Source organism: Triplophysa rosa, linkage group LG8 (assembly GCF_024868665.1).
Source record: "Triplophysa rosa linkage group LG8, Trosa_1v2, whole genome shotgun sequence".
Taxonomy (NCBI): Eukaryota; Metazoa; Chordata; class Actinopteri; order Cypriniformes; family Nemacheilidae; genus Triplophysa; species Triplophysa rosa.
The window spans coordinates 8,616,693-8,640,677 of NC_079897.1; the positions used below are offsets into that span (position 1 = coordinate 8,616,693).

The window sequence follows — 23,985 nt, forward strand, 5'->3', positions numbered from 1 at the left end:
TAAAAAAAGAAAAAAACAATAAACAAAGTTAAAACATCAAAAAGGGTAAAACTGAATTTAAATTGTTTCAGATTATCTTTATATGTGTGTTAACACTTGTAGTTTGGTTCTATTATTTTGTCCGGACCAAAAAGAACAATACATTTTGTCCTTTGTACAACATTTTCAATACAGAACGTACAAAATTGGACCTACAGGCATAAGGATAAGGTCACAACCAGATTGGTCAGCTTTTATGATGTATACTTTGCAATGAAACTTAAACATTTGAATCGATGTTGTGTGCTAACTATTTGCTTTTCTGACCTTTTCTGATGGTGGTATTTTTACCAGCCAAGAACACAGGAATAGCTTATAAAATGTTTAAAGGAGTCAAAACAGTGCCAGAAAGTCCTCCATTGTACACTAATAACCACTGTGTGATTTAAAATATTGTGACTTTTAGGGCCGCATCTTGTTATCACATACTGTTTCTGCTTCGTTTATGTGTTGGTCCATATTATAATTAGATTTCAGTCAAACCATATGAGAGTTTATTTGGAAACCTGCCAAGTGTGAACACACCCTAAGTGACAAGTGATGGGTTGTTATGATATGGTAATGTTAGTTTTCAGAGAGAGAGGGTTAACAAAGACATAAGCTTCAAATTTACTACATGTTTAACACAATACCTCTTTGGACTTTTTCTGTAACTCCTCAGCCTCATTTTTCAATTTTGCTTTCTCTTTCTCAAGTTCAGCAATGGCTTTGCGCAATTCATCTGCTTCTCTGTCACTGCTCAACCTCTTTATTTCCAATTTTTCGACAACTGTCATTTTCTCTTTGGAGGCAAGTTCTGTAGCATGAAGCTGAGCACTGATCTCATCTGCTTGCATTTTGAATTTCCTGGCTTCCTCCTCAGCTCTGGACTGGGCATCACTGAGTTGGGACACCTGAAGTCTAAGTTTTTCTGCCTCAGCTGTTATATTCAGCTGTCTTCTGCGCTCAGCTTCTAATGATTTTTGGAAGCCTTCAGTTTCCTCCTCAAGTCGTTGCTGCATTAGCTGTTTGTCTTCAAGGAGCTTTTGAGCTTGCTCCTGGGCAAGATCTTTTTGTCTCTGTAACATTTCTGCCTCAGCTCTAAGTTTAGATGCCTCCTGAATAGCTTGCATCTTTTCTTTAAGCATCTTTTCAGCAAGTGCTCTTTGTTCAGCGAGATCAGCTTCAGCAATGTGTCTCATTCGAGCAGTTTCCTGTGCCTCGATGCTGAGTCTGGCAGCTCCTTCAGCAAGCTTTTTCATGTTTTCAGCTTCCTCAGCCAGAAATTTTTGGGTGTTGTCCTTGTCCTTCTGCATAAGACGTTGGTTCTCCTCTTCAATTCTGAGCTTGAGTTTAATAAGCTCCTCCATTTGAATCTTGACTTTGAACAGTTCATCCTCTACCTGGGCCTTCTGTTTAACAGCATCACCGACCTCATCCTTAAGGCGATGAAGCTCTTCATCTAGGAGACTTTTCTGTTTATCTGTGTCATCCAACCTCAGCTTTACTTTAGCAAGTTCTTGCTCTACCTGAGATTTCTGCTTAAGTGTCTGCTCTGCAATTTTCTTGTGCCTAGCCATCTCTTCATCTGCCAGCTGTTTTTGCTTCAGTGCTGCTGCCTCAGCCTGAGCTCTCTTTTCTGCATCAAGCTCTGCCTCTTTTCTGAGCCTCTCAGTTTCCTCCTGGGCTTTGGCTTGATGCGCTGCCTCGACCTCAGCAGCCTGTCGTTGAAGGTCTGCCTCTTCTGCTTGAAGGCGGAGTAAGGCAGCCTCTCTCTCTGCTTTTTGCTTGGCTTTTTCAGCCTCTTGTGCAAGCATTTTGGCTTTCTCAAACTCTTCCTTGAGCTTTTTCTGCACCAGGCTGTCCTCTTTCTGTTGAACAAGAACAGTCTGGACTTGTTGCTCAGCTGAAATTGCTTTCTCGGCAGCCTCTTTGGCAGCACGTATTTGCCTCTCAGCCTCTTTATCAGCATCTTCTTTTTGCTTTCGGGCCTCTTCTGCTCTCTTTTTGAGACGCTCTACTTCTTCTTGGGCAGCCTGGCGCTGTCGAGCTGCTTCCTGTTCTGCCGCAGTAATTTTTTTCAGTTTTTCTTCAGCCTCCCTTCTCCTGTTCTCCTCCTCAAGGGCAAGTTTGCGGAGCTTCTCAGCTTCCTCCTCAGTCCGTAGCTTACTTAGTTGTGTTTCCTCAGCAATGTTCTTCAGCTTATTGAGTTCGAGCTCCAAATCAAGCTTTCCAGATGAAGCCTTCTCAAAGCTCAGTTTCAAGATACGAATTTCCTCCTCAACTATTCTTTTCTGTTTAAGAGTTTCATCCACTATCGATTTCTGTCTTTCCAATTCGGTTTCAGAGGACTTCTTGAGCTGTTCTATCTTCTGTTCAATGTCTTGTTTGTGCTGGCTCGCCTGGTCTTCGAGAGCCTTTCTCTGGTAAGCCTCATCCTCCGCGTTTCTTCGAAGGCGTTCATTTTCTGCCTCTTTTTCTTTAAGTGCTATCTCTGCTTCAGTTTTTAAGCGGGTGGCCTCATTTATAGCAGCTAGTTTCTCTTTAAGAATTCTCTCTGCTTCTGCTCTCTGTCTCATTGCTTCCTCCTCAGCCACATGTCTCTGCCTCTTTGCCTCTTCAGCAATGGCACGGAGCTTGCCTGCTTCATCTGCGAGGTCCCTCAGTTTAGCAGCTTCAGCTTCCAAGAGTTGTTTACTTTTTTCAGTGGTAGACATGCTTTCCTTTTCAGCCTTTGCTTTCATCTGCAATAGAATCTCCATTTCACTTCTAACTTTGGAAAGCTCGTCCATAAGCTGCTTTCGTTGTTGCTCTGCTGCACTAACCTCATTCTTAAGACGATACAATTCATCCTCAAGCAAGGATCTTTGCTGCTCTGCATGTTCAAAATCAGCCCTCAAGCGGATTAGCTCGTGCTCTGCGGAAAGCTTTTGTTGTGCTGTGCTCTCTGCCAGCTTCCTCTGCCGCTCCAGCTCTTGTTCGGCCATCTCCTTCTGTTTCAGGGCAGATTCCTCAGCTTTGGCCCGTTTTTTGGCCTCCCGCTCAGCCTGTTCCTTTTGTTTTTCAGCATCTTCCTGTGCAAGAGTTTTCTTGTGGGCCTCTTCCTCTGCCTGGAGCCTTAGACGAAGGGCTTCATTGGCTTTTTGCCTCCATTTTTCTAATTCTTTCTCAGCTTCTTCCCTTGCCTTGTCTGCCTCTTCGTGTTGCTTTTTGAGACGTTCTGCCTCCTCCTGAAGTTGAATGACAGTCCCGTGCTTCTCTCGCAGTGACTCCTCAAGTTTGGTTGTCTTTTCAACAAAGGACATACGTTTGCTATCCAGCTCAGTGGCGGCTGATTTCTGAGCTGCTTCTTGAGCAAGTTTGTTTTGCCTGTCTTTTTCAAGCTCAGCTTGTTTCATGTGCCTCACTGCCTCTTCTGCTTGCATCTTAAGCTTGTCAAGGTCGTCGAGGGCTTTCTGTTTCTGCCTAGCAGCCTCCTTCTCTGCTTCGGACTTCAGTTTTAATTCCTCCTCTGCCAGACGTTTCTTTTGGGTCTCTTCATTAACTTGCTTGTGAAGTTTCTCAGCCTCCTCCTGAGCTGCCTTGCGAAGTCTATCTGCCTCTGTAGCCTTGTCCCTAAGCTGGTTCAGCTCATCCTCCGCAGTGGACTTTTGTTTCACTGTGGTTTCCAGCTGAAGTCTTATGATGCGGATCTCTTCCTCTATTTTGGTCCGGCATAGCAGAGCCTCCTCCACTTGCTGACTCTTTGATTTGATCTGTTGCTCTGAGAGGTTTCTGAGCTCATGAAGTTCCTGCTGGATGTTGTGTTTCTGCCTTTCAGCATCCACTGCAACAATCTCTCGTTTGCTAACCTCCTGCTGCATCATGAGCTTGAGTTCATTTGCCTCTTGCTCCGCTTTGGCAATGGCCTTGGCATGAGCTGCAGCTAGCTGCTTCTGTTTTTCTAACTCTGCCTGCATCTCAGCCATTTTTTTCCTTTCTTCCTCTTTAAGTTTCTCAGCTGCTTTCTGTATTAGTGGAAGTAAATGGTAAAGAAATGATTAGGGTTAAGCATTGCGGGCTGTTAAGTGTTAAGGTTATTGTTTAGATCAAAGAAAGACAAGTTTGCATACATGGCATATCGTGTTAAAGTATTAAAGTAATTAACAGTCAAACATTCAAGCAAATAGTCAGGTAGATTAAGGAATGAATTTGATATGTATAATATGGCATAATTAATGTATGGAGATATGAGACATACTTTCAAAACACTCCACAGTCTAACTACATGTCTAACTACATGCATAGTAGCTTCCCAAAAACAATTAGCTGCATTTCAGTCAGATAAAGCTTCTCAAGGTGCTCAGATTCTAAAAGAGATAAACATTTAAGTCATACTAAAGCCTCAAGTATTAACTCTTTAAATGTATTTTGATGAAAACTTCGGACCTGATTAATACATTGTGTGGAAAGTTCCCAAATATATACCATAGTGAAGAGAGAGAAACAAAATGGTAAGATCAACAGATCAACTTAATTTCAATAACACAAGCAAGTACATAGTCAACTTTAAAAAGTGAGCATAGTTGTAATGTAATTTAGTGCAGCACACCCACAGTTAAAGAAATGCAGCAAAGGTGAGGCAAAGGTTAGTGAGGGAAATGTTTCAAATAACCTTGTTAAACATAAGGGCAGTAGGAGTCAGAGCATGTGAGCAAAGTGGATCAAGAGAGTAGCAGGGAGCAGATCGGTACAATTTCTCACGGAGCAGAGAGCACATTTCTAAAAAAAATTCCACTCCGCTCGCTCAATCCCCTTGGTGATTTGCTTTTCGCTGCTGGCATTTATGTCCCGTGCTCACCGCATGAGCCTGAAGCCTGACACTAGCTGCTTCTTAATTCAAAGGCTGCGTCCTCCGGAAGTCGCATTTGTTGGCCACATGTCATCAAGGTTCTCTCATTTCAGTTTAAAAACATTTAACATTTATTTCTAGTAAGACTTAATTATTGTAGAGTTCTTCTTACCTTAAAATCTAGTAATAGTTGCTTTTCTGAAATAAAACCTGAAATGCGGTCGACAAATGCGACCTCCAGAAGACGCAGCCTTTGAATTGAAACGCAGCTACTTTGCTTATGTTTGGAAAAGTAAAGTCTAAAATGCTCTAAAGATTGAGGTTTGACATTTTAATAGACTGCATTTACCCATGTTTTGGCCCATTTTCTCTTTTGAAAGTGTTTCTTTTATTAACGCCAGTAATATTAAAGGTGTTCATTGTAAGCGCATTACATCTTTTTTGCGTTTGTTTTGAATGCTCTATTGCACAACAATGGCAGTTATATGTTCACAGAAATAAAGTAGGGTAACTAAAATCAAATATTCTTTTTAAATTATTGCATTTAAGGCACTCTTTGAAAAAAAAGTGGCAAAAAATATAGGCTGTAATGTCACAGAATGATGAACCTAAACATAACTGTTATTTATCATTTACCTTAACTGAGAAATTTATTCAAGCAGTTTATTATACACTGAAAAAAATTCAGGCCTACTTGACACATTATATACTGGTGAGCATTAGCTCAACATGACTGGAGGGTTTGCTTGGTCCATGAGCGACGAGCAAAGCGCACAGTCATAGAGCAAAATATCGAGCGGAGCGTCACACTGCTCTGCTTTGCTCACATGCTCTGGTAGGAGTCTAACGCCCGTTTCACACCGCACGCGTAAGCATGGCGTATTTTTTTAGGCGCCCATGTTTACAGATGAGAGTATTCATAACACACGCTTAAAAAGCGCGTGCTCACGCAGCAGAAGTCTATTTTTGCGGCGATGCTCACTCTTAAAGCGACAGTACACTGTTTACAGTCAAAATGCAGATGGATTGACAGGAAAATTAACACCTTTACCTTTAAAGCATGTAAGCGGTGTCTAAGCAGGCGATCACTCAGAACACGCCTTTTCTGTTCGAAAACGTGAGGCGCACAGCGCTTTTTGTTGACTCTTTGAAAAGAGCAGCGCACGTTTTTTTATGTTGCTAGGTAACCACTGAAACAGCTGTCCTGTCAGTCAAGGATTATAGCGCGAGCACTCTAGCTGCTGTTAACTGTCATATTACCAGAAACCTTAAAAAGGTACAAGAACAGTTGTGGCCTAATGGTTAGAGTCAGACTTGTGACCAGAAGGTTGCCGGTTCGATTCTCAGGGCTGGCGGTTAACGACTGAGGTGCCCTTGAGCAAGGCACCTTACCCCTACTTGCTCTCCGGGCGCTGCAGTGATAGCTGCCCATTGCACCGGGTGTACGTGTGTTCACGACTTGCTGTGCGTGTGTTCACTACTCACTGGATGGGTTAAATGCAGAGGTCACATTTTGGGTATGGGTCACCATATCTGACAAATAGGTCACTTTCAGAGGGCCCTTGTTCGGTTAACCCGCGTCAGCAAACACAAGTTTCTCCTTCATCATTGCAGTCTATGGACGTTTCAAGCAACTGTAAAGTTTCATCACCACATCGGAGGGCCCGCCTATCCTTTCATTCGATTGGACAATGGGAAAAAAGGAACGCTGTTCTGCTCAGAGTTGAGTTTTTTTCAACTTCAGGCACAGCAGGTGGCAAGAATGCGTGGAAAACTGAAAACAATTCAAAAGAGGCGCGTCTAACAGCAAAACACGTGTTCTGTCTGATCAGGCCCTAATGTGTTTTTAACAGTCAACATGACTTCCAAAAACACATTTGTCAGGAGATTTTTTTTTTGCCAAACCACAACAGCACATTTTATAGGATTTATAATACAAGTATGACTTAAATGTTATGCTTATATTGCATATGAATGATGGGAAAACGATCGCATTATGTGCCAGTGTACTATCTTAACCCCACTGTCATCATAACCTTATGAAAAAACAGATAAAACTACATAGACATCATCTCATATGCTTATATCAGGTATGTGTGAGAGAAAAACGATGGCGTCACAAATCAATCACTCTCTCTTATGGTGAGTAAACCCTTTAGTGACTTAAATCGTATCCTTCAAAGCACGATGGCTTTTTAAATATAACTTGTATACGTGTTTTTTAAAAGAGGATGAATCAGGCGGATAAAACAATTAAAAATTACACAATCTACAGTACATAAAATAAACTTTTTGATGACGTTCTTGAAGATATTTTCATCATTGATGTATTTAAAATAAGGTGATGCAAAATTGCATTGTTGTATGTGGTACCAGTGCGTTACATAAGCTGCCGGTGTGAAAGGACAATACAAACGCTCTCCCTACACGCTGCTCCCGCTCCACATACGCGCTGCTTACGCGTGCGGTACTGTATGAAACGGGCGTAGTTCTCAAAAAATTATGAATATCTCTATTCTATATAAAGACTTAAATGCTTATGTAACGTCAGTCTTATATAAAGGGGGAAACAATTTTCTGTTTAATTAACGTATTTGTAATGTTACAAAATTAATAAAAAAGAGAAACAATTTAAAATGCTAATATTTTGATATATTTTACACTATATGGACAAAAGTATTTGGACACCCAAAGTTCTTCCACATTGACTGAATAAATAATTTCTTTTGAACCTTGCCTTATTGATCGTTTCAACTGACTGCAGTTAATTTCCGGTCTGTGTTTGGCTAGTGTCTAATAATATAATTGTTTATATTTAATTTAATTTATGTTAATATTAATTTATATTATATGTTAATTTGTTGTATGTTCATTCTATTAAGTAAACAATTTGTTGAATGGGTCCTGTAGTTTAGACGCATTTAAAGAAATCATATGGTACATTGACATCTAGTGGTTGAGCATCTAGTGGTTGAGGTCTCGCAGTCTAAATTCAAAATATGGGAGAGGCAAGTTTGGCCAAGTAACTGTTCTTCTTGGTTTGTTTTGCTTGTTATCAGAAATAATCTACAGGCACTCTATTATTTTCAAATGTTATTTTCAAATGTGTACCAGAAGTTAAGGGCAGTCCACGAACGTGCGCATGCGCAGTTTGTTTATATTTCACTTTGAAACCGTCTATACACAGGGGCATTGTCATGTTGGAATAGAAAAGGATCCTGTTTTAAACTGTTGCTATAAAATTAAAAGCACACAATTCTCTAGAATATCAGTAGATGCTGTAACATTAAGATTTGTACTCATGAAAATGAACACCAAATACACACTAAAACACACTAAAATTAAACTATTTACATTTAGAGAGAAAGGGCAAAATATAAGCTTAAGGAAACAAAATAATAATAGAAATGGATACTGGAATATGGATATGGAATTACTAGAGCATAGTAAAAAGTTTTACCTCTTTAGAGCCAAAATAGATCAAGCAATCATCAAGACAAAGCACTGGCAAGCAGTTAAGAAAAGCAAAGAAATCAAGGGTTAGGGCTTGAAAGACATAGTGAGAGAGAGGTCTATAAGAAAAGTTGCCTGTTGTACAGATATAACATGACCTGCTCTATTAAAATACTTTTTATTTTAGTCTTAAATAAGTAAGATTTTATTTTATTTTAAATAAGTCTATAAATACTTACATTTTAGTCTTTTTATGTCGTGTTCTTTAATAAATGTTGAAAATTGTATTTCAACAATGTATAGCATATTTAACTATTTTTTTATTAATTAGAACAGGTCGCTGCAATTTACAGACTCTTCCTTTCAGCTCCAGTAGTCTGAAATGCTTACAGCTGTTTGTTTATACAACACAGAATAAATGTCTAGTCACCCATACATTAAGAATATGTAAGTGATGTTTCTGTTATGGCTTGGGTTGGTTAATCTTAGTTTGTTGGGTTTGTCTAATATGATTAGTGTGCCTTGATGATTTCACGCACCTCCTCGTCCTCTAGACGGCGTTGCGAGTCTGTGATGAACTTAATGTATTGACTAGTCAATGTCATCAGTTCACTATAGCGAGTCCTCAGGGTTACATACTAAGATGAAGACAAACCATGTCATTTTAAAAGCATTCAATAGCATTCAAATGACATACGATTTACTATTTTACAAGAAAGTTTCTTAATTGTACATTTAAAAATTAAAAGCACAAAATTACTAATAAATATAAAAGACCAACAATGCATGTGTAAACTATTATGACCCAACTCCTTACCTCTTGAATGATGTTATCTGAGGCAGATTCCATCTTGTTTTTCTTCAAAGGAGACAGTAAGGGTTCAACATGAGCTTTATAAGCTACCAACTGTAGTTCATAATCCTGTTAATAAATACATAATAAATGTTTCAGCATTCAACCACAAAAGTTTAAAAACAAACAAAAACACAGAATATGCATCTCTGCTCTTCTGCCTTTACCTTAATAGTATCAATGTAAGCTTTGGCATATTTCTGACACTCATCCACTTTCTCTTTGTTTTTCTCGATCTCCTCTAGAAGTTTCTGTGAAAAAAACTCAACAGGTTAATCATTATACTACTTAAAACTTCTAAAGCATGTATGGGCGGTTTCCCATTCTGACAGTGGTTCGATTAAGCCTGGACTAGGCCTTAGTTACATGAAGACATTTAAGTAGGTTCCCTTTCTGTCGGTCTCTCGACGTTGTGTCGAACTGACAGATGGGGTTCGCCCCTGAGAACCAATCGCTTCCGACTACTTAGAAAAGGCCAATGAAAATTGGCGAATGAAATTTGCATGCCGGACTCCGCCCCGGAAATTCGGGTATAAAAGGGAGACGGCGTGCTTCATTTATTCACCTTTTGTTCTTCGGAGCCTTTGCTGATGAAGATCAACTCTTGCTACTTAGCAAAATATCTTATTGCCGGTTCTACGACGTGGTGCAGCGGACTGTCCCTTCCTGCAGCGACTTCCCCTGGGCGTCTCGGCGGTTCCAGAGGTGTTCGAGCCTGCAGACGGTGAGGCACTTTTGTTCTAAAAGAGCAAATTTCTCCAGCGTGGCATGTCCCGCTGTTCTCGTGGGTGCGGTGTCCTCATCGAGGAAGGGGACAAGCACGATGTCTGTCTCAAGTGTTTGGGGGTCCAACACGCTGAGGCAGCCTTCGTGGACTCATCTTGCCCGCATTGCAGGCAGATGGTCATAGAGACGTTGCGGTCACGGGTGGCTGTCTTCTCCCGCGAACCAGCCACCACCTCGCAGGCTTCCCGGGCTGTGACGAGGATGGCTAAGGCCATTTCGTCCGCCAAGGCGAGCTGCGAGGGTGATATGGGGATCTCTGCGAGCGGTAATCCGTCAGCCAAGTGCTCGCGGACCGCTCGCACCCCGTCTCGCTCGCCTCACCGTTCCCTAGCAGGCGGTACCACACCATCGGCATCCTTCTTCACGTATTCGGGCACGATGCGTGATGAAGATGAGATGTCAATCGCAGCATCGGAGAGCGATTTGCTGGCATCCGATCCCGACGATTCTTTGCAGCTCCCCCCCAAGGGGGCCGAGCTCAGGAAGAGGCGGATGTCAGCCATGCTTTCCCGGGCTGCCGTGTGCATTGGGTTAGAGTGCACTCTGGTGCCTCTCCCCCAGCGCTCACGGTTGGATACATGGTTCTTGGGCTCTGAGCGCGACTCCAAGCCGCGCCCAACCCCGGTTCCGTTCTTCCCGGAAGTGCATGAGGAACTGACGAAGACATGGAACGCCCCTTTTTTGGCACGTACACGTCAAACCAGTTCCGTCGCTCTCTCTTCCCTCTATGGTGTGGCAGCTAAGGGTTACGTCGACGTGCCCCAGGTGGAACGTGCAATCGCGGTGCACCTGTGCCCGCACGCGGCGTCCACCCGGAGAGGTCGACCGAAACTCCCGTCCAAGGCGTGTAGGACTTCGGCATCGCTGGTGTCGAAGGCCTACGCTGCTGCGGCCCAAGCTGCCTCCTCTCTCCATGCCATGGCCATTCTGCAGGTCCACCAGGCCAAAGCGTTGAAAGAGATCCACTAGGGTAAGACCTGGGTTAATGCAGGAACTCCGCACCGCCACCGACCTCGCTCTAAGGGCGACCAAGGTGACCGCTCGGGCCCTGGGTCGGGCGATGTCCACTATGGTGGTCCAGGAGAGGCACCTCACCTTTCGCAGGGTGGGCTGTTTGGTGACACTGTCGAGGACTTCGCTCAGCAGTTCTCGGCAGTGAAGAAGCAGACGGAGGCGATTAGCCATATTCTACCCCGCCGGGACTCGGCCGCCCACAGGCCTTCGAGATCCTGTGTGGCCTCTGCTCCCCAGCAGCCCCGGCCCTCTTCGAAGCCAGCTCCGGTTCCAGCGCTCCCTACCCAGGCGGCACCCCGGAAAAGGACGTCGAAGGGGAGACCACCACCCCGTCAGCAACCTTCGATGAAGAAGCGACCCTGACGGGAAGACCCCAGGGAGGTTGACACCATCGGGCCCGATCCCAGCCATACCATCGCTGGACGGTCGATCCGGGACGGTTCCTGCACCGTACAGGGGCCTAGCGCCCACTTTTTCACAAAAAGAGTTTCATATCTCCCTGGGTGTTTTTCACAGCAACTCTCACCCTCTGTCAGACAGTGTTCGGCCACTCGACGTTGCGTCTTGGCGAGGCGCAACATCGAATGTACATTGCAGCCCTCAGCACTCTCACATCGACAGTGCGTGGAGCTTCCCGGGGGGCCCCTGGCGAGAGACCCGCACTGCCAGCCATCGAACCACCCCCCGGGGGGTCGATGAAGCAGACCGTACCCTTAGTCCCCCTGTCGCGGTCCCTGGGAGCTTGGCTCGAGCTTCCCACACCGTCACGGTGGCTGAGGAGAACGATCCGTCTCGGCTCCAGTTTGCCAGAAACCCGCCCAAGTTTCGGGGCATCCTCGCCACCTCGGTCAGAGGCCGGGATGCTCCCGTACTACGGGGAGAGGTCGCCGTCCGTCCCCTTAGCCGAGATGTCCAAGGGGTTTTACAGCCCCTACTTCATCATCCCCAAAAAAGGTGTGGGGGGGCGCCCCATCCTAGATCTGCGTACCCTGAACAGACACCTGCACAAGCTGCCGTTCAGGATGCTCAAGCAGAAGCGCATCCTGACATCTGTCAGATGTCAGGATTGGTTCATGGCAATCGACCTAAAGGACGCGTACTTTCATGTCTCGATTCTCCCTCATCATCGCCCGTTCCTACGGTTCTCTTTCGAGGGTCAGGCATATCAGTACAGAGTCCTCCCCTTCGGTCTGTCTCTGTCTCCACGAGTCTTTACGAAGATCGTGGAAGCCGCCCTCTCTCCCCTCAGGGAGAGGGGTGTGCGGGTACTCAACTATCTCGACGACTGGCTTATCTTGGCACACCGCCTGCGCTGGCATATCAATTGCCTAGAGTTGTGGACCGTGCTACTCGCACTGAAGAGGCTGCAACCTCTCGTGCAGGGCAAGCACGTGCTGGTCCGGTCGGACAGCACTACGGCGTATATCAATCGTCAGGGTGGCGTTCGCTCACTGCAGTTAACACGACTCGCCCGACGCCTCCTCCGGTGGAGTCAGCAGGTGACCCGCTCCCTGCGTGCCACGTATATCCCAGGCGACCTGAACCAGACAGCCGATGCGCTCTCTCGTCAGTCGATGTCTCGCGGAGAGTGGCTACTCCACCCCTGCGCAGTCCAGCTCATTTGGGTGCAGTTCGGGCAGGCCCAGGTAGACCTGTTCGCCTCCCTCGAAACCACCTATTGCCCGCTTTGGTACTCTCTGACCAAGGGACCCCTCGGCATGGATGCCCTAGCGCACAGCTGGCCGCGGGACAAGCGGAAGTACGCCTTCCCCCCAATGAGCCTCATTGCACAGACCCTGTGCAAGGTCAGAGAAGAGGAGCAGCAAGTGTTACTCGTTGCGCCACACTGGCCCAACCGGACTTGGTTCTCGGAGCTAATGCTCTTGATGACAGCTCCCCCCTGGCCGATTCCCCTGACGAAGGACCTGCTTTCCCAGGGGAAGGGCACGTTATGGCATCCCAGGCCAGACCTCTGGAATCTTCATGTCTGGCCTCTGGACGGGACGAGGAGATCCTGAGTGGTCTGCCCCCAGCGGTGGTAGAAACCATTTCTCAGGCAAGGGCACCAGCCAATAGGCGACTGTACGCCTACAAGTGGCGCCTCTTCTCGACCTGGTGTGCTTCTCAAGGAGAAGACCCACGGAGTTGTGCGATCGGGTCCGTGTTGTCCTTCCTACAAGAGAGACTCGAGACTAACCTCTCCCCCTCCACACTGAAAGTGTATGTAGCCGCCATTGCCGCTCATCACAACTCAGTTGCTGGGAAGTCTCTAGGGCAGCACGACCTGGTCATAAGGTTCCTAAGGGGCGCTAGGAGGCGGAATCAGCCTCGTCCGCGCTCCATACCCTCTTGGGACCTGGATGTAGCCCTGACAGGTCTCACCAGGCCCCCCTTCGAGCCCCTAGGGGATGCCGCTCTTCCTCATCTCACGATGAAGACGGTTCTCCTTATGGCGCTCGCCTCCATCAAGAGGGTAGGGGACCTACAGGCATTCTCCGTGTCCCCTGACTGCCTAGAGTTCGGACCCAGGGATTCTCACGTTATCCTGAGACCTCGGCCCGGCACGTGCCCAAGGTTCCCACCGCTCCCTTTCGGGACCAGGTGGTGAACTTACAGGCGCTCCCCACTGGGGAGGAAGACCCAACCCCGTCCGTGTTGTGTCCAGTACGCGCGCTGCGCCTTTACTTAGACCACACACAGAGCTTCAGGAGCTCGGAGCAGCTCTTTGTTTGTTTCGGAGGTCAGCAGAAGGGGAGAGCTGTATCCAAGAAGAGGTTGGCCCACTGGATTGTGGACGCTGTCAAGGCAGCCTACCAATCCCTAAATCGCCCGTGCCCCCTAGCAGTGAGGGCCCACTCCACACGGGGTGTAGCCTCCTCTTGGGCACTGGCACGCGGCGCCTCTCTCACAGACATATGCAGAGCTGCGGGTTGGGCTACAACCAACACCTTTGCAAGGTTCTACAACCTCCACATAGAGCCGGTGTCAGCCCGCGTCCTGCATGGCAACATGTAGGACCGGCAACTGGTATGGTGTACGCCTATATAGGGTTTTTTCCCCCTCTCTCGAGTGGATCAGTATACCGATCCAGCCTCCCTTCTTTCCCCACTGGGCGAAGAACAGGCACTCCATCCATCACTAAGCAAGCACCTTCTGGGGCGGGCTGGGCAGAGCAGCCCTGCCCCTTAGGCCGGGTTCCCGGAGTTATTCGCATCATAGCTCTAACCGGACCTAGTGCTACCAGACGTTGCAACCCCCCAGTAGGGCGGTTCCGTCTGATGTATCCTCATGCTGGTTCCCACCTTGGTAACCCATGACTCTCCCCAGGTGGACCTCAACCTCGCGGTTTACTCTTCAGCCGCACTTTCTTCCCATGAGTTCTCCCCTACCGGTGAGACCATGTGGTATCTCCACTAGACTCCTCCCTGCGGTAGGAAGTGGTCTCTGTAGCGCATCCCCCACTTGAGGAAGTAGTGCTTACCCAGTGGCCTTACAGTTCCGGGCGGCTTCTTGCTGTTAGAGAAACAAGGCCGCCGCCTTTGAGGCCGAAGGTAGGGGCCTTCCCATCTTTCAAGGAAGCTCTGGGACCCCCTACCTACCCACTGGTAGGTTACAATTTCGCGGTAGTGCTCACGGCTGACACGCCCAGGCCAGTCACCGTCGCTTCGTTGAGATTGTGACAGGGCACAGTGTTATGGCGTTTTCCATTGGAACCCCATCTGTCGGTTCGACACAACGTCGAGAGACAGACAGAAAGGGAACGTCTCGGTTACGTTTGTAACCTCGGTTCCCTGATGGAGGGAACGAGACGTCGTGTCCTCCTTGCCACAACACGTGCTGTCCTCTGCAGCAGTCGTGAGAGGTCTCAGGCTCCTCAGAACAAAGGTGAATGAATGAAGCACGCCGTCTCCCTTTTATACCCGGATTTCCGGGGCGGAGTCCGGCATGCAAATTTCATTCACCAATTTTCATTGCCCTTTTCTAAGTAGTCGGAAGCAATTGGTTCTCAGGGACGAACCCCATCTGTCAGTTCGACACAACGTCTCGTTCCCTCCATCAGGGAACCGAGGTTACAAACGTAACCGAGATGTTTTACAACGTGCCTAACAAAAAAACACTCCATATTCGGTTGTTAAGTGGTGACGTAAGGAATACTTCCAAGCATATTTTCATTTCAAGCGGGACTACAGCTTAAACAGCTGTTTATGATCACTGTTTACTCATATTGCGTATTTAAGCGAAATATCGTCGCTGTCGGGCGGAATCCTCGCATCTCCAAAACCATTATTTTTCAGGAAATTAAAAAGCTGCATATTTTTTGAGTTATTAAACATTGTATTGTTAAAGTTGGTATTATACCTTATATTGCTATCATATACTGTTGTGTACCAACATTAACACAACATTTCCCCAAAACCATGTTTAATCGGAGACACAAGGTTTATGACTTGGGAGCAGGGAGATACGAGATTACGCTGTCATTGATAAGAATGGTATGGACACAGACGTCGCTGCTGCCAGCAGTGTTCATCAAAGTCTGCAGTCGTGTTGAGCCTTTTGACAAGAGACGAGGCTTTAAGAGCTAATGAAAGCTAATGATTGTGGTTACATACATCTTCCTAAACTCTATTTTAAACGTTAAAGCTATGAGTGATGCAATCCCCCAAAAAAACATTAAACAGGCTGTCTAATATAGGCGGAAATTAATCTGCACGCAAATAAAGTCGGCGGTCGCGTTGAGCCTCTTGACAAGAGAAAAGGCTTCAATCGTTAACCAAAGCTAACGACTGTGGTTACATACATCTTCCTAAACTCTATTTTAAAGGTTTAAGAACTATAAGTGATGTAATACAAAAAACGATGAGCTGACTAGGCTGTCTAATAGGCGGAAATTAGCCGAATCTACTCGCAAATTTACCTTCATGGCTCACGGGCTTCCTTCTGCACCGAAGCATTACAGCTATCGATTTTTAACAAAACAGACCTACTCAGATAAAAAAAAACAGACCTACTCTAACCTAACTATTTTCACTCGTTATTGTCTAAAAAACTTTCAATCAGGAGACGTAATGCCGAGAAGCTCCCGTGGAGTGAAGAAGAAGTGGAGTTACGAGACTTCTCAGACAGTTGAAGTGTCCAATGGAGTTAAGAGATTTGCTCTCAAGCTATTTTCAACACTTTAGATTGGTTAATAATTTGTAACTATAACAGACCCACATGGGGACTGACCAATAGCATCGATTTGTGAAAAATATGAAATTGACCAAATTTGGACATAGGAGGTTTCCGCCCGACAGCGACGATATGTATAAACTCAAAGTATACACTACAGTCACCAGGCTCACGGAATCTCCGACATCAATATTTGAATAAATAATCAAAAATAAATAGCCGACTGGCCATGTGGGATTTTGTTATGAAAATAAAGGTTAGGATCGCGGAAAACTCTCTTGCATTTAAGTGTTAAAAATGCACCCTATGAAGGTAGCTCACTAGATTTTAGGGCTGGGATGATGTATAGTCAATTCACACTAGTAATTCAAACTAATTATACCTGTCTAGGGAGATTCTGAAATCACAAAGGCTTCAATTCTGTGTTTTATGCACAGCTCTTCCGTGAACTATGGCTCTTTGATCAGTAGGAAGTACTGCTCAATCTAAAACCACTACAAGATTGAGTGGTTTATAACATGCATTTGAAAAAGTAACACTCTTCAAACATCATCATTATAAATATACTTTATTTTCATGAAAATAGCTGAAAGGGTTTGAATAACAGTGATAGAATATGACCATGTTGTCACGGCCCTGCCTTTTTGTTTCTGAATTTCTAGTCGTGTGGCAGGATCGGGACAGAGTCCTTAGGTTTTATATGAGAAAGCCATGAGTTGTTTACGTTTTACATCTCATGTGCTTTCTCGTGTCTTGTCATTGGCCCTGCCCCTCTCGTTTCATGTATTGCTTCCCTGCCGTGTCTAATGTTTCCCACCTGCCCTGTGTCATTATCCCTCTTTGTCTCTCCTATAAATGCCCTCATGTTTCCTTGTCCTGGGCTCATGGATTGTAGTGCTTGTTCCTGTCCATACCAGTGTTCAGTATATCCTCCAAGTCAAAGTCGAGTTTTGTAAGTCTGTTATTTTTGCGTTTGCCTAGTATTGTTCAGTTTACCCTGTCTTAGTTATTCTACGTCCTGTCTACTGCATGTGATCTTGTTTTCTTGGTTTTTCCCCATCGTGGGTGTTTTGTTTTATACTTTTGTTTTTTGTTACAATAAATATATTCTTTGTTAACCCCTTACGTCCTGGTCACCTGCAATTGGGTTTTCCGCAACACAAGCCGTGACACATGTGCTCTATGCACATGTTACTTCCACGTTTTATGGAAGAACCCTCATCTGTTTCCGGTTGAGGAGACTTAAAGTAGAGAGAAATGGGAATAGTTAAATTGAGCAGATGCAGATGCTGCAGCACACAGCAGTGGTAAATAGAAGTTCTGTTCTACCGTATTTAAAATTATACTTTCATAAGTTTACCTGTCATTGTAACATTAAAATACGGTAGCACTTCTATACACCACAGTGTATGTGCCGCAGTGTACAGCATCGGCTACATTTAACAATTTTCTCAGTTTCCCATTTCTCTCTGCTTTAAGTCTCCCCAACCGGAAACTGCCGAGGGTTCTTGTGTTAAATGCGTTTGCATTGGCATTTCCTGGAACTACGTGTGTAAATGGTACTTCTTCTGCAGCCCATATTTGGAGTTTCTGCGCGAAACTGAGCATAATAATTGCACGATAAATCGTCCCAGCCCTACTAGATTAACAAACAAACTGTACTGTATTAGAAAGTTTCTTTGTGGTCCAGCAGTCATTAAGTACCTTCTCCTGTGCCAGCTGTTCTTTCAGTGTTTTGCTGTCAACGATAGGCACTGCCTGGATCTTCTCCTGACGCTGTTTGGCATCTGCAATCCAGCGGATAAGCCAGTCATAGCTCTCCCTGTAGTAGCCCAAATGACGTCCCAGCTGTTCCAGCTCACGCTGACGCAGGTCGATCTGGGCAAATACGGCACGCCAGCGTTCCTGCAGACTGCTCTGGAACTGTCTGTAGTGGTCTAGCTCAGCATCACGCTCTGTGTGAATCTTTACCATATGCTGACTGACAACTGTGGCTTTGGACATCTCGCTCTCCATACCATCAATCACTGGCTGTTGAGTTTTTGCGTCCACATGCATTTTCTGTGACAAAGGAGAAAAACAATGAGATGATTCCCAAAAGAAAATTAATTTCAGTAAACGCACAGAAGGGTCAGTTTTGAAAATCTGTCATCAAATTTCCACACTTTACCTATCTTGATTGTATATAACGGTTTTGATTTAGGACCCAAATTTTACAATGAACATTGAATGGCACAGTACCAAAACCGTTTACTGCATAAAAGAAAACATAAATTGAACTTGTTTTGTTTTTCTTTTCAAAAGAAAATATGTAACCTGAAAACACAATCAAAAGTTTAATAAATATGTAACCTGAAAACACAATCAAAAGTTTAATAAATGGAAACAACAAAGTTGATATTCCTGCATATTGCTAAATCTGTCTTTGCACTCAGTGTAGTGCTCAATGTAGTGCAAATGTCTGTAGTTTAATTTGTAAAGCATTGTATCAGCAGCCAACAGTCCATAGTTTGATTTCCAAGATGCAAACATGCTGACAAAACATATAACTTGAAATCATTGCAAGTTGCTTTAGATAAAAGTGTCTGCCAAAATCATAAATGTAAGGTTTTACCCAGTGAACACAGCACAGGTTACCTTGAGCTCAGAACAGTAGTTCTCCACTTCTTGGATGTTTGAAGGAACAGTGTGAACCTCACGCAGGCGAGTCTCATATTTCTTCACAACATCTTCAGCCCCTTGTGTGTTCTGGATCACAAGTTCTATAGTCTTAAGCCTGCAGAGAGAAGAGTTACCTTGAGCAGAGTTCTTATGCCTCATTAAGGTTTATGAGAATGACAGAAAACACATGACTAAAAGCAGCATCTTTAAAACTGGGGTAGTAAACAGCAGAGCACATAGGTTTAAGCCACAAATACAGCATTAGTGACAGCGATTCATACTTCTCCAAGTACACAGAGGACAGGTTGTAGATTTGGTCCATCTTTTGTAGGGTGATATCCAGTTCTGAGCGCAGCACTGGAGTACTGGACTGCTCTGGAGAGGCCAAGAGCTCCTCAGCTTTCTTTGCTACATTATCAAGGTTCTTCTTAATACCCTCAAGCTCCCCATGCACTTTCTGTTGAAGCCAAAAACAGACACTCTCAGAAGGTCTGATCAATTACATGAAATTGGTTTTATTGCTGTTGCACAATTGGTAGATTATTAGCCGCCTTTCCACTGTCGAGTCAAAAGCTGGCATGCTAGTGTGTGCCAGGGCCAGTCGCGTTTCCACAGTCACTTCCTGGGGCTTGATCGTGCGTCGCCGGGGCCTACTCAGGGCCAACGGCCACGTTTTTTGGCCCGCTGAAAACGTTGGGCCAAAGCGAGCCAACTGGGGCTTGAGGAGTGGTTAAGGTGAAAGGTGGAGATGATCTAAATCAGAGAAACTGCAGCAGAAGCCGGTGTGTCTCACTTTACAAAGACGAACAAATAACTGAATATTAAACTCAAAATAGACAATTGCAAGCACTGATGTAAACTTAATACACAAAAAATAAATACTTTGCTATTATCTTAGAGGCTAATGGGCCGTCATAAATAGTGAATATTATTACAAATGGTGGGTTATTTAAAGATTTAAGGATATAATAAAAACTTCATTCTTAATGGTCATATTCTTTCATGTCTGATAAGGGCTGTTCACATTATAACTATAATGATAACTATAACTATATTTGCATCCACAGTCCACACCAGCGGATGATAACAATAACGTTATGTTTATTTTAAGCTCGCGTGCTGCAATGTTCCCAGTCACTAAAATTAATGCAGATGACCTATTGCTAATGCTTTCATACTAAAAGTCTTCTCCAAAACGTGACAGCAAAACACATCAAAGGCTGGAGGCTCTCTCTGAAGGATGAAGGTGGGCTCGTGTCTGGCATGTAAAGCATAGACTATATTTTGCCAGCTTGCTCCCAGCTAACACACGTATGTCTGTAAGAGAACTGGAAAACATTTGCTGTGTAAAAACCTCTGCTTAACATCTTAGAAAGAGCAGTTTTACATCCATTCTAAATCATAAACATCTTACAGAATTCTTATAGATGTCTATATGAGATCTGACAGCAGACGTCTCTGAGACCTATTGCAGATGAGCAAACTATGTATCGCACATGTCTTCCAGATGCAAATGCAGACTTCAAATACACATCTGCCAGATGTAGCGTGGTATCAGGGTTACTGATGGGCACATTAATTTAATAACTGTCTGACAGGAATCTTTTGTTTTTTGTGATGTCCACCCATTTAAATCTTATGAGATGTTAAAGTCGTGTTAGAAAACAAGACATCTTATAATGTGTTTAAGATTTTTACATCCTCAAAGATCTGGTAATATAAATAAACCATACATACACATATGTACATTCATTAAAACAAAATACATAAGTTGACTAGATTTTGGTTTTCTTTACAAATACCTTGTAACGTTAGATCGTTTATTGCTGGCGTATTATTGTTTTGAACACTTTTATCTTATAATATCTTACACTTACTATAAGGAGGCTTATATCTTACAGTGTTGATGCTGCATGCATTTATGCAGAGCGGTTATCGTTGCGTATCGTGCTCTTAATGCTTTTTTCATAAACACAGCATAAATTCCGTCTTCTTATTTTAAGGTCTCGTCTTTCACCAAGCGAACGCTAAAAGAAATAAACAAACAGCCTCCCGTGTATTCTTTGTCACGTTTGTTTTGTAATGACGCGATTGCAATCCAGCTTCTCTCCTGCTGACTAACTTTCCGCTATGGTTTTAGAGCAGCGCTGCCGTGCTGCTGGCCTGACAGTGGAGATGCAACTTGATTTTTATGGCGTTCCAAAGGGTCCTACAAAATGACCACGTCTTAACTGTTTTTGTATTCTGCTATTTATTGCATTGAATTCAAGACGCAGACGTAATGCAGACATAATGCAGACGTCACGTAAATCACGTGTGGCCTTGAAGCGTCTCTGCAGACGTCACGCGTCATTCACGTGTAGCAGTGAAGATATTTGTTTTCATTTTTGCTAACACGTATTGTAACACGCTACTCTACACGGCTTAATGCAGAGTGTCAAGCGTCTACTTCGTTAACTTTCACTTCACTCATTCCTCTCAATGAACGTCTGTCCTAGGAACTAATGTTTATGTGTTGTTTCCTTGACATTCTGTTAATTGTGTTGCGCACTGGTAAGGATCAGCTGTCAATCTTAGTTTATGCTGTTATGCTTTGTGTAATGTTATTGCTGCTTTCTGATGTTTATATGGTTCTGATGCGATCGATTATTGCTGCTGATTTTTCCAATATAATGATTGAAAACGTACATCATTGTCCATGCTGTAGCGTTGCATTCCTAGGGAATTATGTAATTGCTTACAGCAAGATTATTCAGCGCACTACTATGTTATTGTTAACTCCACTGTGACTTTTGATTTGTTTCATTTGTTTACATGCAATTGTTTTGTTTTTAGCATTTGTTTTTTTCTGCAAAACTCAGCTTTAGCATCTTTATTTTATCAAACATTATTTTACTTATTGTTTAATGTGTATGTATTTGCAAGGTTTTACTGGTTTACTGGCACATGTCATATTATTGTATTTGTGTTTATTGTATATATAGTGTTGAATATAAGTCGTGGCCTAATGGTTAGCGATTCGGACTCGTGACCAGAAGGTCGCTGGTTCGATTCTCAGGGCCGGTGGTTAACGCCTGATATCTGCCTTTTTATGTAACTGATTTAAAGATATACTATAAGATGTATAGCTTGCATGTACTGTAAATCGCTTTGGATGAAAGAGTTTGCCAAATGCGTAAATGTAAATAAGTTAGGACTAGGGCTGTGTGATTTGGGGAAAATATCTAATTGCGATATTTTTGACAGACATTGCGATTGCGATTTGATTTGCGATTTTAACTTCTAATTCAAGCTTCAATTCAATATTGTTGTGTAGAGCACAGTATGGGTATAGTTACCCTGAAAGAAAACAACAAAAATAAAAACATTTAATTGTTTCCATTAAAACCATTACAAAATTAATTTTTGTAGTGTGCTTTGGGCATTATTCAAATAGGGCTTACTGTTGTTCAATTGGTTCCCAACTTCCAGATTACATCACACCAATAGAATCCAAATACCAGTGTACACTATTATAGTTTCCATTAAAACAAATACAACTCCCATTGTAACCCTTTAAATCCATAACATTTTCTATTGTGTTAGTGAATTATTAAAATAGTTCATAGTTTACATAGGCTGATTTATTATTTTTTAAGTATGTGGGATTTTTTAAAACAAGTAAAAAATGTGATGAATGTTTAATTTCATCCAAGTGAAATTAGCAAAACAGTTAGATAGAATTTACATTTGTTTGAAACGCGGAGCTAGGCGTGAGTTTACACAGGGTGCGCGCGTGCGTCAAGCCTCGTCCATATTGCCAGATGCCCGAACCGGACTCAAGTACTATAAACGTCATTACGAAACAGGCTGTGTGTGCGCGTCAAGTTTAAACGGCTCGTCCGTGAGACGCACAACGCGGGGAAGAGTCGCGCGAGTATGACAGGCTGTGTGTGCGGTCTTCTGAATTGGATGGTTCTTTAGTATTTATTTGCCTAATGATCGATCTGACTCTGCAGATGCCATAATAACACACACACACTCTCTCTCTTTTGCCTTGTGTTTGTTTGTTTTTTTAATGACGGACATTTACGCAGTTGGCTGGGGCAGTGCTGATTAGGCATAACGGAGGTGCGCTCACTCAGTTGGTTAGCAAGAATGCCACTCAAAGCGGGCTTGGAACAGACGTGTTTCCTATTTTTCACATCGCTTCCACATCGCAGCCTCTTGCGATTAGCAAATCGCAACGTCTCACATCGCGATTGCGATTCGATTTCGATTAATCGTTCAGCCCTAGTTAGGACCAGTCTAACAAAAAAAAGTTGATGACTAACTTGTAAGACCAGTCTGAGCAGTTTATGCAACCTACACAAGACTTGAAGAACGCTGAAGATCAAATTAAATAGTATGCTGTAATTATGGTTATAGGTAACATAAACTGCACAAAAACTACACTACTGCGTGGATAAAATAAACCTTTAACAGTGGGCCAGTGAGATGTTTAAAGTTCTGCCTTTGACATGGCTCGGGGCCATCATTTATGGAAATGAGACTGATTTTGACAATTTATGGTCCCTCTTCTTATTGTAGTCTCCCTTAGAATATATCACAGGTTTGTAAAAAAAAGGCGTTGTGTGCTTAAATTGGAAAGTTTACTGTTTTTTATTTGCTGCTGGAGGTAGGGCTGACGGTAAGTGTTTTGTTTCTTACCGCGGTGAAGACGCAACAAATCATGCGGTTTGGCGGTTAATCGCACCCAACAACACACCTCCACAAATCTACCATTTATAATATTCTTTTTCAGAGTGCAACATAAAAGAGGGGTTTTCTCCGCAGAAGCTGCAGAAAGAACAACAGGGTAACAATATAAACGCACTTGAAACTTTGAATAATTTATCGTTTTTAACAGCAAATTATCATTGATATTATATAACTATTAATTAGGCTACATTTATAAAAACAACCTTTTTCAAAGCGCAACACAAAAAGGGAATATCGGGCTGGCCTGTAGTACAAGTGTTCGGCTGTTGTACAACTACTGGTCCGCTTTAGTGAATCAGCAAGGTCTTAGTGTTTCGTGCAAGGAAAACCAACATGTTCACTTTGTCTGGTTTTAGCGAGGCTCTTAACTAGCGATGTGCACGAATGTTCAAATACTGGATCCGCAATAACTATTTGAATAAAAATGCTATTCGAATATTCGTATTTTTCATAAGAA

At 43.7% G+C, this 23,985-nt stretch overlaps 1 protein-coding gene across 7 annotated transcripts in view; it reads right to left on the minus strand.

Annotated features, from left to right (window-relative positions):
• The window catches only part of plecb (plectin b), a 197,232-nt gene that overhangs the window by 8,831 nt on the left and 164,416 nt on the right, over positions 1 to 23,985 (minus strand). For all 7 annotated transcript variants that reach the window (XM_057341180.1, XM_057341176.1, XM_057341179.1 and 4 more), the window contains exons 25-31: positions 19,070 to 19,245; positions 18,765 to 18,903; positions 17,832 to 18,188; positions 9,323 to 9,406; positions 9,120 to 9,224; positions 8,842 to 8,940; positions 672 to 4,025 (exon numbers count right to left, since the gene is read on the minus strand). In XM_057341180.1, coding sequence (XP_057197163.1) covers positions 672 to 4,025; positions 8,842 to 8,940; positions 9,120 to 9,224; positions 9,323 to 9,406; positions 17,832 to 18,188; positions 18,765 to 18,903; positions 19,070 to 19,245 — 4,314 coding nt within the window. The remainder of the gene's footprint in view (positions 1 to 671; positions 4,026 to 8,841; positions 8,941 to 9,119; positions 9,225 to 9,322; positions 9,407 to 17,831; positions 18,189 to 18,764; positions 18,904 to 19,069; positions 19,246 to 23,985) is intronic.